This window comes from Ornithodoros turicata, unplaced genomic scaffold, assembly GCF_037126465.1.
Source record: "Ornithodoros turicata isolate Travis unplaced genomic scaffold, ASM3712646v1 ctg00001161.1, whole genome shotgun sequence".
NCBI classification, from domain to species: Eukaryota; Metazoa; Arthropoda; class Arachnida; order Ixodida; family Argasidae; genus Ornithodoros; species Ornithodoros turicata.
The window spans coordinates 4,205-19,933 of record NW_026999483.1 but is presented as its reverse complement, the minus strand read 5'-3'; the positions used below and the strand labels follow the sequence as shown (position 1 = coordinate 19,933).

General features: G+C 46.0%; 1 protein-coding gene across 1 annotated transcript in view; it reads left to right on the top strand.

The window, feature by feature from the left end:
• LOC135376577 (protein ERGIC-53-like) overlaps window positions 1-3,623 on the top strand; it is a 59,625-nt gene extending 56,002 nt beyond the window's left edge. Inside the window, exon 12 of the mRNA XM_064609110.1 lies at window positions 2,766-3,623. Within this exon, the coding sequence (XP_064465180.1) occupies window positions 2,766-2,802 (37 nt within the window). The 3' untranslated portion in view covers window positions 2,803-3,623. The remainder of the gene's footprint in view (window positions 1-2,765) is intronic.
• The last annotated feature ends 12,106 nt before the right edge of the window (window positions 3,624-15,729 follow it).

Below are 15,729 nucleotides of genomic sequence, written 5' to 3'. Positions count from 1 at the left end.
TGCAGGTTTAGCCTTCCTTTGTATTTCGGATGGTTGGCTTCGCATGCCGTCAGAAGGTTTCTGGTCCCGAACTCCTTCTTGGTCATTTCTGCTTGTTGTGAACGTCTTCGCTGTTCGTTGTTTGGAGTGGTCGGTGGAGGGAGTTTTGTGCACTGTGTCCGTAGACTGGCGATCAATTTCCCGAGCGTACTGTACCAGGTCGTTTACAGAACCTTGCCGGAGCGTGTAAAAGGCAGAGAGCATAGGTTTGTGCCTTGGTTCGAGAACACCGTCGATAATCCAGTCCACTATGTCAGGGTCAGAAAGTTGGTACTTTCCTTTCTTGATCCGTTGTAATCGGGCGTAAATGTAATCCACAAGGGGTTCCTTCTCGCGTTGGCGTCGTAGGTTGACGTGGTTCACCCACTGGCGAAACAAAAAGGGAATATCAAATTCTTTTTGGAGAGCGGTGATCCAGTCATTCCATTGTGTTAGCTTAGTGCCCTCGGTTTTATGCCATTCCAATGCGCGTCCTCGAAGTCTTGATATAGCAGAGCTGAGCGTTGCGTTGTCGCTCCATCCGGACCTCTCTCGTAAGGACTGCACAGCGGAATGCCAGTCTTTGAAACAGTCGGCGTCGTTCCCGTAGTAGAGTGGTAGCGTAGACGTCAAGTCTGGCATCGTAGTTACCTGCAGTGCGGTTGCGTGTTGCTGTTCGAGAAGTTTGGTGATCGAGCTCAATGCAGTTGCCAGCATGTTGATGACGGTGGGGTCGCTAGGGCTAGCGTTGGGTGTGGCCCCAAAAGGTTCCAGAAGAGGCGGTGTCGTAGTGGAGGTAGCGGTTGTAGCGGTGGTGGCAGTGGCCGATGCGGTTTTCCTCGTCGCCATGTCGGATAAAAATGGAATCGGAATCGGAAATAGGAAGAAGAAAAAAACGAAACTTTAATACGTAAGACAAACGTCTGACATTGCCAAAGGTGTAGCGTCGAATGCCTCCGACGGAACTCTCTGTTTTTCCCGCCCGTCTCGGCCGTCTCGGGTATCGTGCCCTCCTCGCTCTCGTGCGCGCGTACTTTGACCGCTGCGCTAACACGCTAACAGTATGTAGAGAGCTCATAACTGCTCTGCACTGACCCCTCGGATGGTTATAGCCTCGTGGCTCCCCGATCTCGCGCCTCTAAATTGAGCGGAAAATTGCCCCAGACACGATGAAACTGAAACTGAATGGCATTCACACCACATGATAAAAGAGTAACGATGCATGTGTGAGGCCTTTGAAGGCAGATCGTGAAGCTCCGTCAAAACTCGATTTTTCTTGCGTCAACGACTGTGACAGAACGCTTCGAGGCACTTCCATCACTGCATATGTAAATCTCTGCAGCTGCCTTGGTCTCGTCAACAATGCGGAAGTGAAATTGTGCAAACGAAGGTGCTTCACCTCGTTTCACTCATATTCTAAAAACGTTCGATAACTGTAAATGCTAAGAATCGCTTGCGAATAGTACTGTTCGAATAGCATTACCTATTCGATTCGAATTTCAAGTTTCAAAAATTTGCATAGCTCAAGTTTTCCAGCAAAATACTTTTTCTCAAATTCGAGGAGCGAAAAGTCACAGTTGTACTTACGGGAGTTGGGTAATGGGTGAAAAAAGTTACGTAGAATCGCCGTCCGATTTTTCGGACTCTGCGGGGATCACGCAAAAGTCCGAATAATCGAGCACTCCGAAAAAAAGAAAAACGAATTTCCTAAGCACCAGTAGGCTGCAAAAATTTCCCGAACGACATTTCTCCACTGTACACTTACAGAAACACCGCCGTCATAAAGTTCGCAAGTTTGCTTCACCTAACGCACGCGTGCTTTAGGTGAAGCTCGCTTTACAGCGCTGTCGCGCGGCTCGCGGGCGGACAGCGCGTGCTGGGCCTTTTGAATCAAGCCGTTGTCCAAAAACGAAGACGCAAAAGTGTTACGACAGTGTTACAGTGTTACGACGTGTTCATTTTCCTTCCTCTACTCAGAGGAAGGAAAATGAACAATCATTGCCTATTTTTTTTCCTCAATATTTTAGTTGGTTGGTTTCTTTTGATACGAATTTCGGATTGTACCAATATTTTCCGTCACTCCAAGAGCGAAATTCGCGGTTGGGAAAACAGAGACCGAAATATCGAGGGACGGGGCTGCACGGTGTCCAAAATTTCGGACGTTTTTATACTACCCCTCTATGAGACCAGCGACCGTTCCGCGAACGAGTCCGAATAATCGAGTATGTCCGAAAAATCGTTTGGCGACTGTATATTGAAAACATGAGCAGGAATTAGGTTTTATTCAGTGTCACAAGTATTATACATTATATTATTACTTAATATTATACATTATATAAAACAACTTGTGAATATCAGCAAGCAAACCTCACAAGCATATGGTGGTTCAGAAGAAGTAAAATTCTCTCTCACTACAGCTTCTCTTCAGTGGGAGCCTGAAGCTCCTCTTGCGTACATAAGAGCTTTCCTATCACCTATCTTATTAGCTATCACCTAGAAGCTATCTCACCCCTGTGGAGCAATTGCATCCATGTCGTTCCAGCTTCATGGTGTTTGCAAAGGTACTCCAGAAAGACCTTAATGTGGTTTCTTCCGCTCTTATGCCAGACAGAGTCCACGAGTGGCACCCTAATTTGCGTATGGTAACATTCACTGTAAATATGGGAGAAGCTTTCATCTGAAGTACAGCAAGAGTGCTCCCACTATTGTCGAGGGATGTGTTCTCAGTGTTTGTTCTCCCATTGCAGGAGTAATAAGGAGGCAGCAGCCAAGAAGTTCTACTAACTGATCCCAAGTCAATCATCTCATCGCAAGACATCACACAAAAGCATTTCAATCTGTTCTGGGCTGTCTATGGTTGAAAGAGTATCTCATTTTCAGAGAAAGAAGTGGTTGCGCATGAATTTAAGTACAACAGTAATGAGTGCCAACATACAAGAAGGGGCACACACATACATGATGGGATTTCATTTGGGGGGCTCACTTTTAAAAGCACGTTCTGTCGTAGAAACAAAGATCTTGCCATCCCTGTTAAAACCATTGCGTGATTCTGTTTTCTGCAGTGTACTTTTTTTTCTAACTATTTTTAGTGCTCATTTTGTTTTGTTACTTTGTCTCTGGCAACTTCTACATTGTCGGGGGTTATCATTCCAAATTCTTGGGGAACTTTGCCTTTGCAAGCAAATGAAATGTGGTCGGCGTAATGTGCATCGTTTCTTTTGAGGAACTGTGTGCGTTTGTGGTAAGTGATGCTGTCATAAACTTTATTTAGAATCATGTTTCGTGCTGCAGATTATCTCTGTCCCGAGATTTACGTATTTTTGAAGCTGCAACATCACCTGTGATTGTTACCTGGTTTGGGACCATGTGATCTTTTGGGAGATTCCTGGACAAGAAACCAATCTGAGACACGATCCTATATCTTGAAATGGTGATCCACTTAGGAAATAATTTTGCCCCATTCTAAAAAATATACCTAGATACATTCTTTACCTTGTACATAAACTGTGTTTTCAGAGCTGTCCAACGTTTAAATTTTATAATGACATTTTTCTACGATAAATTATGTCAGAAAGTACTTTGAATAAAGCGAGGATGACAGTATAGTGTTCTGGCTCCTACTTTGTTGGAAACATCCCCCTTTTGGACAGATGTTCTCGTACTTCTCAGGCTCCGTGTTCTCAGTACACAGAAGTGGGCTCGTGGTATAGCGAAAATGGGCTATAGCAGCATCCTTGTGTGCCTGATGTTTGATTCACACTGCAGGTTTGTCTCTGCTGGAGGTTACTGTCCCAAAAGAGTAAGGAAGGCTTCCTCATATGCTTTCCACCCTTGCCCTGAAAGATGTGCAAGTTTTTCAGGAAAAATATCCTGCTAACTATGGCACACTTCACCGTGCTGAACCCTGATGTGTGATTTCAACATACAGTGCATGCCTGCTGAGATAAGTCTGAGAGTGTTACAGGGCAGAAGAAACTAGAATACACATGAGCACGAGGACTGGTGTTTATTAAGGGGGGATGTGGGGATCAACACAAACTTTTTTGTTTCTTAATGGGTTATAATGAAAATTTGCACCATCATTGATAATGCCCTCAAAATGAATTTACCGGAAAAAATGTATCTCTAAAACTTTTTTTTTACAAATTACAAAGTCTTTGCATTTTGTGAAAGGCTTGCAGAGTTTGAAAAACGTGATAGAAGACAGCTTGAACTTGGAGTGTATTCCCAAATGTATGGTTGAGGTCGTGACATTCCTAGTTTTTTCAATTTCCACAATGACAATTCTTGGCTTTCATTTTTCTGCATGCGGTCGCAACTGATGCATCTAGCATAGAAACGTATGACGATAGCATAAATTATAAATTGATTTTCCTGAAAAAATAAGAATGTCACGACCTCTAGGAATGTTCAGTGACTAAGAAAACAGGCCGCATCAATATAGACCGAGTCGTTACAGAGATATCAGTTTCACAAGCGGAGCAGGTGGAGCGAAAAGTTGTTTTGAGAAAATGAAGCGTAAAGTTTCACGCTATTTTTACTGCAAATTAGAAGGCTCCAGCAGTGTGGTCTTTTGTGTTCTTTTGTGCACAGGTTCTCTGGCCATCCTGGCGCTTTGGTTGATGCACTTTGACTGTTTTTGCCTTTGATCAAAAGCCTAACAAGGCAGTAAACTCGTGTCAACTTTTGTTTGCTTGTTAGCTCTTGGTAACTTCGCAAAACAGATGCTCGTAGGGGTTCTGCAGTTCCTCAGGGTTGGGATCATGGGCCTACCGAGCGCGGGAGAAAGGGGGGGGGGGCTTCATGCTTTGACCCCACCCCCCACACACCGCAAACCACCTCGGCCTTACTTGGGCAAACCCCTTGGAGAAAACCCTGGGAATGCCAATGGCCGAGCCAATATCCTCACGAATATCCTAGGTTTTGGGCTCAGTGCCAGACACTGCATGAAGTCAATAACGCTTGTACTCCCGCGGCGCACCACCAGCAACACCAACAATGACTCAAAATGAACTTGGCCTGTGCGACCTGTGCTCGTGAATGGCACAACCTCCAGAAAATTATGGGAAGAAGTACTGGATAGTGCTTCGACAATAAAATCAAAAGAAGTGTTTGGACAACATCACCACCGCTAAACACGTCATCAAAGCGCTCGCTTTTGAATTCCGCCGCAGAAGCCTTTTTCTTCTTTGTCGTCGACAGCTTCCGCTTGCGGCTTCCGAAATGCTGGACGGTGCCATACTTTCGTTTCAAAACTCGTTTGTCCATCGTAAGAATCGTCCATGTTCGAAAACGGACTATACTACACAGTCCCGCTTTGTGTATATTTTTCAACATAGACTAAATAAAGATTACGCCACTTTTTAGTAAGGGTAGGCTATGCTCGACTGACAAAAAAAAACTGATTTTCTGGAAATAACATTTTTGGTGACAAAAAGCTGTCTTCTGTATGATCACAAAGTATTTTTGCTCAACTCCGCCTCAAAGTGCCCCAAAGCTCGTTTTTTCTGAGGCGTGCTAGCAGGCAATATCGCGAAAATGACGAGAAATGGTCGTTTTTCGAAGAGCCGTGTCTCGGGAACGACATCACCGAGCGACGTCATCTTTGCACCAATCGACAGTACTTTTAGTCCTCTTCAAAGTTCCCGCCCATCCGGACTTTTCAGTGAGAAGCGCTCTGACGAAGAGGGAAAGTTCCAATGTCCCGAAGCGAGAAATCCGCCCCACGTGATTTGTGCGCGCGTTAAGATTGGCCGGTGTCAGACGGCAGCTCGAAGGACCTTTCTAAGAAATGACCATCAACGCGAAAGGAGGCCCCCAACGACATTTGAGGAGCAGAAAGGAGCAATCTCGACAACAGTGTTATGCCGTTGTACCCTCGCTACCTTCGCAGCTGAATGTAGGAAAACCTGTAAAATGCGGATAATGGAGTGAAACTGTATAAACGTGTTTAGATCCTATTTAGAGAAGTGCATATGGCTTCTGCATCTTGATTTGTGGCGCACAGACCAATTTCAAATTTCCACAGCAGACAGGGAAAACGAAACGGAAAAAGGGAGCCGGTGAGGGCAGTCAGTTGAGGAGCACTCCTTTCCCGCCTGTCTGGCAGGCGCCCCCGAACAAAGGTCATTTGAGAGTCCGAAGGCCATTTCTCGCAATTGACATTTGAAATGCTGTCTGACTAGGGTATTAGTTAGCGCCGCGCAAAAGTTGCGATCACAATCCCCTCGTGAGAAAGAGCAGACGCTCCGGCGGTCATCACGTCGAATCAGCCGCTACTACGCGGCGCCACCATCCTTATCTTGTCGGTTAGCGGCCAGCAGGAACTCTGCTTTCTCTAAACAGGTTCCCTAGAAAATCCGTACTCCCAAAATAGCCCTTCGGATTTGGGCTACCCCACGAGCCTATTATCCCTTCACAAAGGCAAGAGTCAAGGGCGTTGGCAGACGGAAGGTTTTCGAGATCCTTCTCCCTCTCTTTCATCTCCCGTTTTGATGATGGTGCGTTATTTGTCCGAAGATACGTAGATGACATCATTGTTCTTTTTGATCCTAGTGTCTGTTCAACGGAGAGTTTGGTCACCACCCTTAATTCCTTTGCCCCCGAGCCTAAATTCTCTGTTGAGTACCCCTCAGACAGTAAGCTGAAGTTTCTTGATTTAACAATTTTTTCTCTGTCAGGCATTTGTTGGTGTTACGGTAAGGATGGTGCCAAGCCTCTTCTGCCTCGATCTAGCTCACACTCTAAGCTTGTCAAATCCGGTATTATGTCATCTTTGTTGAACGCTTCTGTGACAAAAAGTTGCTTCCATCATGTCAATTTTAGTTTGTTGCGCCAATGCTCCAGATTATGTTCTGCTGGGTGTGGTTATGATGTCATTTCTGCTAGGACTCTTATGTTTTTTCTAAAGCTATTTTATCACAACACTTGTTTTACAGATGTCCCCCAATCTCACTCTAGTCAAATTGCTGTCATCCCGTACCATCACTCTGTGTCGCACAACATTTATGCAGTCGCTAAGGATTTCGGCATAAAGATCGTTTTTTCAAATGCTTTGAAGCTAAGCAAGTTAACACCATTTTCTTCTGTTTTTAAGGGCTGCAATGTCAAGCACCGTGACCCGCTAGTGCCCTGTAACCGCTCTGTTGTCTATTCTATCCCTCTTGAATGCGGCTTTTGTTATGTAGGGCAAAGGGGACGCTGCCTCAATGACCGTTTACGGGAACACCGGCGCAACAATGAACGGAGCTTTGTGTCGAGCGAACCCGTGCGGTAGTAGCTCATAAGCACCAAATGCTCACAACCTCCAAACGCTCAAAACCTGAAAACGCCTATATGCACCGAAAAAAAGTTGGTGGTTTTGAGCGTTTGGTGGAAATGAGCAGGAGGGGAGAACCTGCTCATAAGCACCAAATGTCCAGAACATCCGAATGCTCATATGCACCGAAAGGCGGGAGACCACACACCAGCTCCGGTGGCGCAGCGGTAACGCGTGCGCTTGGAGACTGGGAGGTCCGCGGTTCGAATCCGCGGGCCGGCTGTGCCGTCTGGGGTTTTTCCTGGGTTTCCCTCAGATGTGTAATAGGCGTATGCCGGCACAGTTCCCCTGAAGTCGGCCCATGGACGCAGCTATCCTCCCCCCGACGATAGGATTCCACTTCACCCTTTCCTCTCCTCCTCTCCACCACCTTTCCCTTCCCGAGAAACATGCCGCCTAATCAGGCAGGCAGACCTCTCGGTTCCTCCCAACGACACTCCTCCTCCTCCTCCTCGCGGGAGACCACAAAGGCCGGGTCTTCCTTTCCCGCATTTGGAACAAGGTCATAGGGTGAGAAAGGAGGAATGAATAGAGCCTATCAAGGCCACTTACTGTGTCAGTTTGGAAGTTTATGCAGTTCGAATTTGACTGAATGTGTGGGTTTGGATGGGGTTATCGTGAGTCAATGGGTGTGGACGTGACAAACACGTCCGCCGTGTCTGCCCATTTGGTCGAACGCCGTTTGGACGAATGCCGTTTGATCGAACGCCACTTAGATCGACGCCGTTTGTTCGAAAGACATTTGTTCGAAGGGAGTTCAAAACTGCATGTGCACTGTGTCATCCGCACCTCTTTTTCTGTAACTTTTGACTCGAGCATACGGAGCGGGCAATCAGTGTCCTCTGCTTTTTGTTGTTGTTGTTGTTCCTTTTTGCAGGGAGACCACTGGTTATTTGTAGACGTTTGTCATTTACGAACCAGTAGTACGCATATTGAAGAAAGTTGCCCCAGGTTGGGAGCAACCGATAGTCTGTGTTTCTTCTGAGCACCCTTCTCATTGCTGGTGACATATTTAAAGGGAACGGTCTGAAACGGGATAGCCATATGTGCGCGAAAGCCACTCGAAGTCTGTGGATGCTAAGAAGGAAATTTCGCCATAGCACAACGAAAGATATTAAATTAACAGCATATAAAACCCTAGTTCAACCTCGTTTAGTGTATGCATCTGCTGTCTGGGGTCACTACACATGCACGCTATCCGAAAAAAATAAAGAAAGTAGAATGATCTGCTGCCATGATTACCTTGTCTAGGTTTCGAAGAACCTCTTCGGTTACATATCTGTTGCAAGAACTAAATTTAGATTCACCTGCACATAGGCGAAAAGCAAATAAACTCAAACTGTTCAGTTGATTACAAACAATAGTACATTGCTAAATTTGTCCATATTCAACGGGGATAAATCATTGAAAAATGTCATTTATTTTATGCCAAAAATTTTTAATACTTGAAATCATGGCAGATTCATCATCATGGCCGACGAATATCAGCATGGAACGCAGTCTACTCCATATCGGCTAAATCTACATAAGCGAGTAAACATAAGAGAAAACGAGTAGTAAACATAAACCGAAGAAATAAACTGAAATAAAATGAAACTGAATATATGTTAGAGAATCAACGATAATACCCGGTGAGCTTGAACTAGCGGTGCAGGAAGGAGGCTTGGCGCTACACAGCGTCGCAGTCAGGCACTGGCGTCATCGAATGGTTCTGTAGCATTCGCTACAGTTTCACAGTATAAAGCCTGCGTCGTGAAGCGTACATTAGAAGTAGTTTTGGCATGTGTTACAAGTTTACAACGTGTCTGTTTTTGCATGTTCTTGCCTGTTTAGGTGTTTTTGAGGATCTAAATACCTGTCTATTTTCATGGTTTTAACACGTAAATTTCCGAGTTCTACTTATAAGAGGAAGTAACGTTGATGCCTAAAACGGTGGGCAAACAGAAATGAGTTGAAAACCAATCATCCAAAGAACCAAGCCAGTCATCTTCCAGACCGAAGGTTGAAGAACTATAGGAGCGAGAATGTGTAGAGCACGTTGGATTGAGTTTCAGAAAAAAATAGTCACGGCAAAGTTGGTCCCGGTAAAATTGGTCCCTGGTTGCGTGGCGGAAGAAATGGTCCCGCGCGGTTTTCCGTGCGCCAAAAATACAGGAGCGTCGTTGTGGACACCTGATGAACCGGATCATAGCCAATCAAGTGCTATCGTTCGCACTCCCCATTTCTTCGAAAATGGAAGACATGCTTTTTTAAACTAACATTAATCTTAATGAACAATAAATGCTGCACGCCATTTAATGAGGAACATAAAAGCTGTTCCATTTGCTGCACCGCTTGTATTGTATGCGCCTGTTCTTTCTGTTCCTCTCTTTGTTTTGCGGAGTACAGACAACACGACAAGATCAGTTCTGGCTACATACAAGCAGGACCAAGCTGTTATATAAACTTCAAACTGACACACTAAGCGCCCTTGGTAGTCGCCATTCATTCCACCTTTCTCCCCTATGACCTTGTTCCAAATGCGGGAGAGGAAGACCCGGCCTTTGTGGTCGCCCGCCTTTCGGTGCATATGAGCATTCGGATGTTCTGGACGTTTGGTGCTTATGAGCAGCTTCTCCCCTCCTGCTCATTTCCACCAAACGCTCAAAACCACCAACTTTTTTTCGGTGCATATGGGGAGGAGGAGGAGGAGTGTCGTTGGGAGGAACCCGAGAGGGTTGCCTGCCTGATTAGGCGGCATGTTTCTCGGGAAGGGAAAGGTGGTGGAGAAGAGGAGAGGAAAGGGTGAAGTGGAAGACCGAGCGGAATCCGCTCGGGGGGAGGATAGCTGCGTCCATGGGCCGACTTCAGGGGAACTGTGCATTACATTGCATATTACACATCTGAGGGAAACCCAGGAAAAACCCCGCGGATTCGAACCGCGGACCTCCCAGTCTCCAAGCGCACGCGTTACCGCTGCGCCACCGGAGCTGGTGGTGCATATGGGCGTTTGGAGGTTTTGAGCGTTTGGAGGTTATGAGCATTTGGTGCACATGAGGCACAACCGCTTACGCAGTTGCCACGTGTACTAATCTCACACACTGAGCAACCTACGCCAAGTGTTCTTTTCTTTGCACAAAACTTGGGTCTCGGGGAAAACCGGCTTACAGCCTCTGCATTCACGGAGATGCTGCACGAGCCGGTTTTCCCCGAGACCCAAGTTTTGTGCAAGGAAAAGAACACTGGGCGTAGGTTGCTCAGGGAGACCTGTGAGATTAGTACACGTGGCAACTGCGTAAGCAAGCCTTCCCTCCTTCTTCTTCCTCCTCTTCGGAGGTTTTTGAATATATAGAGTTTTTGCTTTGTTCGAGAATTCTGTTGTGTCGTCCTTCTTCCCTCCTCGTCTCGGGTTCCGCCTCTCTCATCATGCACCAGCTTGTCAGCGCCCTCTCACTTCTTTCGATCCTTCAGAGAATACTTCACTGCTTCAGAATACTTCGAGGCAGCTTGGCAGTAGCGCAGGTACATATTTCCTTCCGGTAGCGGTACCGCGCTACGTTTCGGAATGAGTAGCTGCTTTTCAGAAGAGTAGCGAATAACGGTACTCCGCTACCTAACTGCCGACCGAAGGGGAGGACGCAGACAAGCTGGTGCATAACCCGGTACCTTCCGTTCGATTAGAAAACAATGAAGCAAAAAATAGAAAAAATGAAGGAACAAGACGAAGAAGCGTGTGTTTGGGAGACGGAAGAGAATTAGCTCGTAGCCTTTTCTGTGTTCACATTCATTGCCTAGCAGTGACAATTCTTTTGTAGGAGTCTGCTTGTTGCCCCTAACAGCTTTATCTAACACGCAGGATGTCAGTGACACTGCAGTAACCGAATATGATTCAGCATGCGCAGCGAGGTGCGGAATTGCTATTATTCAAAAGTATTGCGATAATTCGGTTCATTACGATAATTATATTGATGATACCGATTACAGTTTTATATTCCCTTGAGACCATGGCTGCTTGCGTACCGAAGATAGCGCTGCACGAAATTCTACAGTCGTTCATTGTACCGCTAGATTTGCTCCACAGACACACTACCAGGGCTGGGCAAGATACTTCAAAAAAGTATCTTCAATGCCGATACTCGATACCCTCAAAAATTGTGTCCGATACCGATACAAGATACAGAACCAAAATTGATTTTCGATACAGATACTCGGTACTGTATCGTCGATACTTCGATACATAACTGAAATCCCGAATATAATACAGCTGGTGTTATGATTAGCGAAGATTATATTACTGAAATCACAATATAGTAAAGCCGGTGTTATGATTAGGGAAGTAAAAACATTTATTCGTTATTTCTAGAGCCTTTAGTGTATTTTTATAGCGCACTTTTTCTGACAGGGCTTGAACGTATCCGACCGCACGGATTTAATGAAGCTGCACTGTCTAAGCAGCTAGTCTTGTTAGAACTTTAGACTGAAGCCATGGGTACGTTGAAACGATCGCATCAATAAGCAGCCTAACAAAAAACAATTCTTTAAGACAACGTTCTTCGTGCGTACCGGTCTGTGAGCACTTGACTATACATACGAATAAACCTGAAACTTTTTTTCTGCTGCTTTTATCGTTTGGTACTGCAGTACTTACCCGGTAGCCTCTGACGTTGCCTCTGACTTGATTTTCTTTGTTGGCCGTTGTGAATTGTGAGCTGTAGAACGGGCTACAGTGCTCAAGCTAAGACGGCGGTTATTCTTTCGGCATGGCAGACGCGGAATCCACACTTCAAGTCAAGTGGACGTGCTCTTGCGCACTGAGGAGCGGGACATCGGGCAGCGCAGTTCCAGAAGCCGTGAGGTTGGTCCTGTGTAAGGCGTTTTCGGTACGCCCGCCGTAGAGAGAGACGGAAGAGATTCTTCTGAAACCAACTAGAAGCCGCGCGCGCCCACGAGCGCGTCCCAGGGCAGGGCCCAGGGCCTTCTCTCCGGGCGACCTTGACGATGGAGCGCGCGCGCGGACGTAAGCTTCGAACGAATTTATGGTCGACATGTCTACGCCGCTGCGGCCTGACTTGTAGTACTACCGCCTGAGCGAGCGCCGCCGACCCTAAGTCTCACAACAGCCTCAATATTTGCGTCTTTTTTTAGTATCGAGTATCGTTAAAACACTACATACACTAAAAATGTATTTTCGATACCGATGCTCCGATACTCTCATTTTTGGCACGCGATAACTAATACCGATACACAAAATGTATCGAAAGATTGTATCGAAGATACATGTATCTGCGATACTGCCCACCACTGCACACTACACGCACGTATTGCTCTCGAGGCGCAAAAATAGGGTTCTACGATTTTTAGTTCGTCCACAACAACGATTATGATCCAAGGCCAATACGTTAGGCCGAAGAAACGTTGCGAGAATCCGAGAAAGACAAACAAGGAAGCACACAAGAGGCACGTTTCGAATAACAGCGTTCCCCCACGATTGTTTTTTTTTTTTTTTGCAACTAGACAGGTGGTACAACAACCGAAGGAATGTGAACGGCCGCGCTTTCCCGTTACATGCCCAAGAATTAGGAACAAAACGTAAAGCAGGCTTCACCTAAAACGATTCCCACAGAGCCTATGTATTCTGGAACGAAAAGCGCGTGGTGCATATTCTGCTCGCAGCGCTTTGCATTCGTTCTCTAATGGCATCTTGCCTCTGCCAGGACAAAACCTTTGAGCAATTTTTTGGGCATGGATAGTGGATTCTTCAAGTTTCCATTCGGGTTCCAAATTTTGAACCTGTAAAGGAGCCTTCCATCGCCGCACGAGCATGTTGCGGCGAAGCCTACGTTCAAGGCCACGCGCAACCACAGGTTTGGGAAATGGCTCAGCGCAGAAGAGGCTACAAGAGATGGCAAACAAGAAATAACAATATGGGGAGCAAATATTATTGTGTAACATCACGTGGTAAGGGTATAGGATATAAAAAACTAAAAACTTGACAGCTGTTAGGAGAACTAACATCGTTGACGTTGCGTATACGAAGATGGGAGTCAATTCCGTGCTAGATCACATAAACCAAATACAGAAGCCGACAGTGAAGATTTTTGTTTAAGTTTAATTTGTACAAGCTTTCGCGTGGACGTCCACGCGAAAGCTTGTACAAATTAAACTTAAACAAAATTCTTCAGTGTCGGCTTCTGTATTTGGTTTATCGTCGAGGTTGTTATAAAGAGCAAACGTGTGTACATTATGGCTGTTACGAAGTCTGTTGGTATCTGCTAAACTGTGAGCAATCAAACAAAACATAAAATAAAGGTGTGGTCGGAGTGAACGGCACAACAACAACAACAATAAATTGTGACAATGAGATGGGGTGTTTCACCGCGGAGGTGCGTACCCTACACCACTGCACGTGGAACGTTATGTGAAAATGATGAAGGAAGGATGCAAATACAAGAAAGAACTAAAATGAACGGCAGAAAATAGACCAACGACAGCTTAAGACGACATGTACTACTTTGCACGGGAAAATGTGATATCTGAGGTTCTACGATGTGCTAAGGTTGCCAAACCAAGTTTATCGAGGATAGGTTCATAATAATAGACACCAATGTGTCGGTCATAGAGAATGTACAATGACTCCAAGGGATTCGATGCTGTCATTGGGTCAATCTCTTATCTTTGAAAATTAGTGAAGCTAATTAAGTATACCATTTTAGTTAGCCATCGAACACTGATGCGACCGGCTAGGAAAGATATCCGAGAGGCCAGGTATGTTATGCGCCCTAACGGCACGTCCGGGGCTCTCATAAATTTTTAATAACAACTGTGGCCCCTAACAAAGGACAACCTGTATATTGCCACGAATCATCATCGCGAAACTTCCAGGGCAGGCACGAAACGGTACATCTCGTCCCGGCGCATGCTGAAGAAGAAGCAAGAAGCTTTCTGACACATCGCCTGCTATCTGGCAAACGCACGTGCTCTTTCTAGACTTTTCGGCGCGACGATTAAATGCTTGTGCGCTCCAAGCTGGAGCATTCATTCTTTGGACTCAGTTGTGTTCAGAGAGCTATCACTCTTGTGTTTTGCTACCAAGTAGTCTAATAAACCGTTCGCTGTTTATTCGACGACTCGCCGACCCATTTCGCTTCGTGACATTTCTGGTGGAGGTGCGGGGCATTCCTTGTCCAACGGCCGGGAAGACCAACTGCGACAAGGCAGAAGACAGCTTGGTCTGCCTGCAGAATTCGGTCCATTAGAACCCCCTAAACGCAAGAAGATGACTGCGGAGACCAGTACCCAAGTGGCGCAACCTGTTGCCACGCCCATAGCCCCTGCACGGTCGCCGAAGACATTCAGCGGGGAGCATTACGACGACGTGGACGATTGGGTCGACCACTATGAGCGGATCGCCTAGTTCAGCAACTGGAGTGACGACCAGAAGCTCGTCAACGTCTATTTCTCCCTGGAAGTTTCGCGATGATGATTCGTGGCAATATCCTCATGTGTTTCCATACTGACTCCCGGAAGAATTCGAGGCTCGCTCGAGTAGACCGAATGTACAATTGTATTTATGAAATAGCGCACACACACACATACACAAAAAAGGACACGGTTGCAAAATTTGAGACTTACACAAATAAAAGATTTGACTAAAACTGACTAATTTACTTCTTGAGAATCTACCACGCCTTGTGACCCTAGTCCTCGCCTCGAACACCAGAGATGAACGAGCACAGTTATGGGATCTTTTCTGTGGTGTTGTAAAAGTACTTGAGCAAGATACTGCAGGGAAAGATCTGCGTCAGGAGACGTTAAACGTCCTAACTATGTTTCTAGATCTGGGAACCAAATGCAAGGGGTACGGACAGGAGAGCGTGACCCCGTATATACATGTTTTTTTCGCATCACGCCGCGATGAGCCACATGCAGCAGCGCTGACTAGGATGGTTTCTAGCCAAGGACTAGAAAAGAAAAATTGTGTCGTAGAGAACCTACATCATCGGCGAACAAACAAATGGGACGCAGCATGGGATAGGCTAAAATATATGTTAAAGGATAGAAGAAAATTCACCAACGCTACAGGCTAGGAGATATCAGAAACGTGACGTCACGTACTGGGAAGAAAGTGGCATCCAAGAGACAAGAGGAGAGAGGCCACGTTTAAGTGTCGAACTCGAACTCGAACAGCGCGTGTCACGCATGTTAGATGTGGACTCTATGACGCGAGGTGAGCTAAGAACGAAAATCGGGAACGACGTCCAAAGATCCAGACGACCCGATCCAGCTGAGGCAAATGTTGCGTCACAGTTTGAGTAAGGTGGTTTGAATTGCCCGCGTTTATTTTGGCTTCAACGTTAAAAGGAGGACATTGTGATCGCATATGCAGCCATGCGAAGTTTTTCCCAACGTGAAGA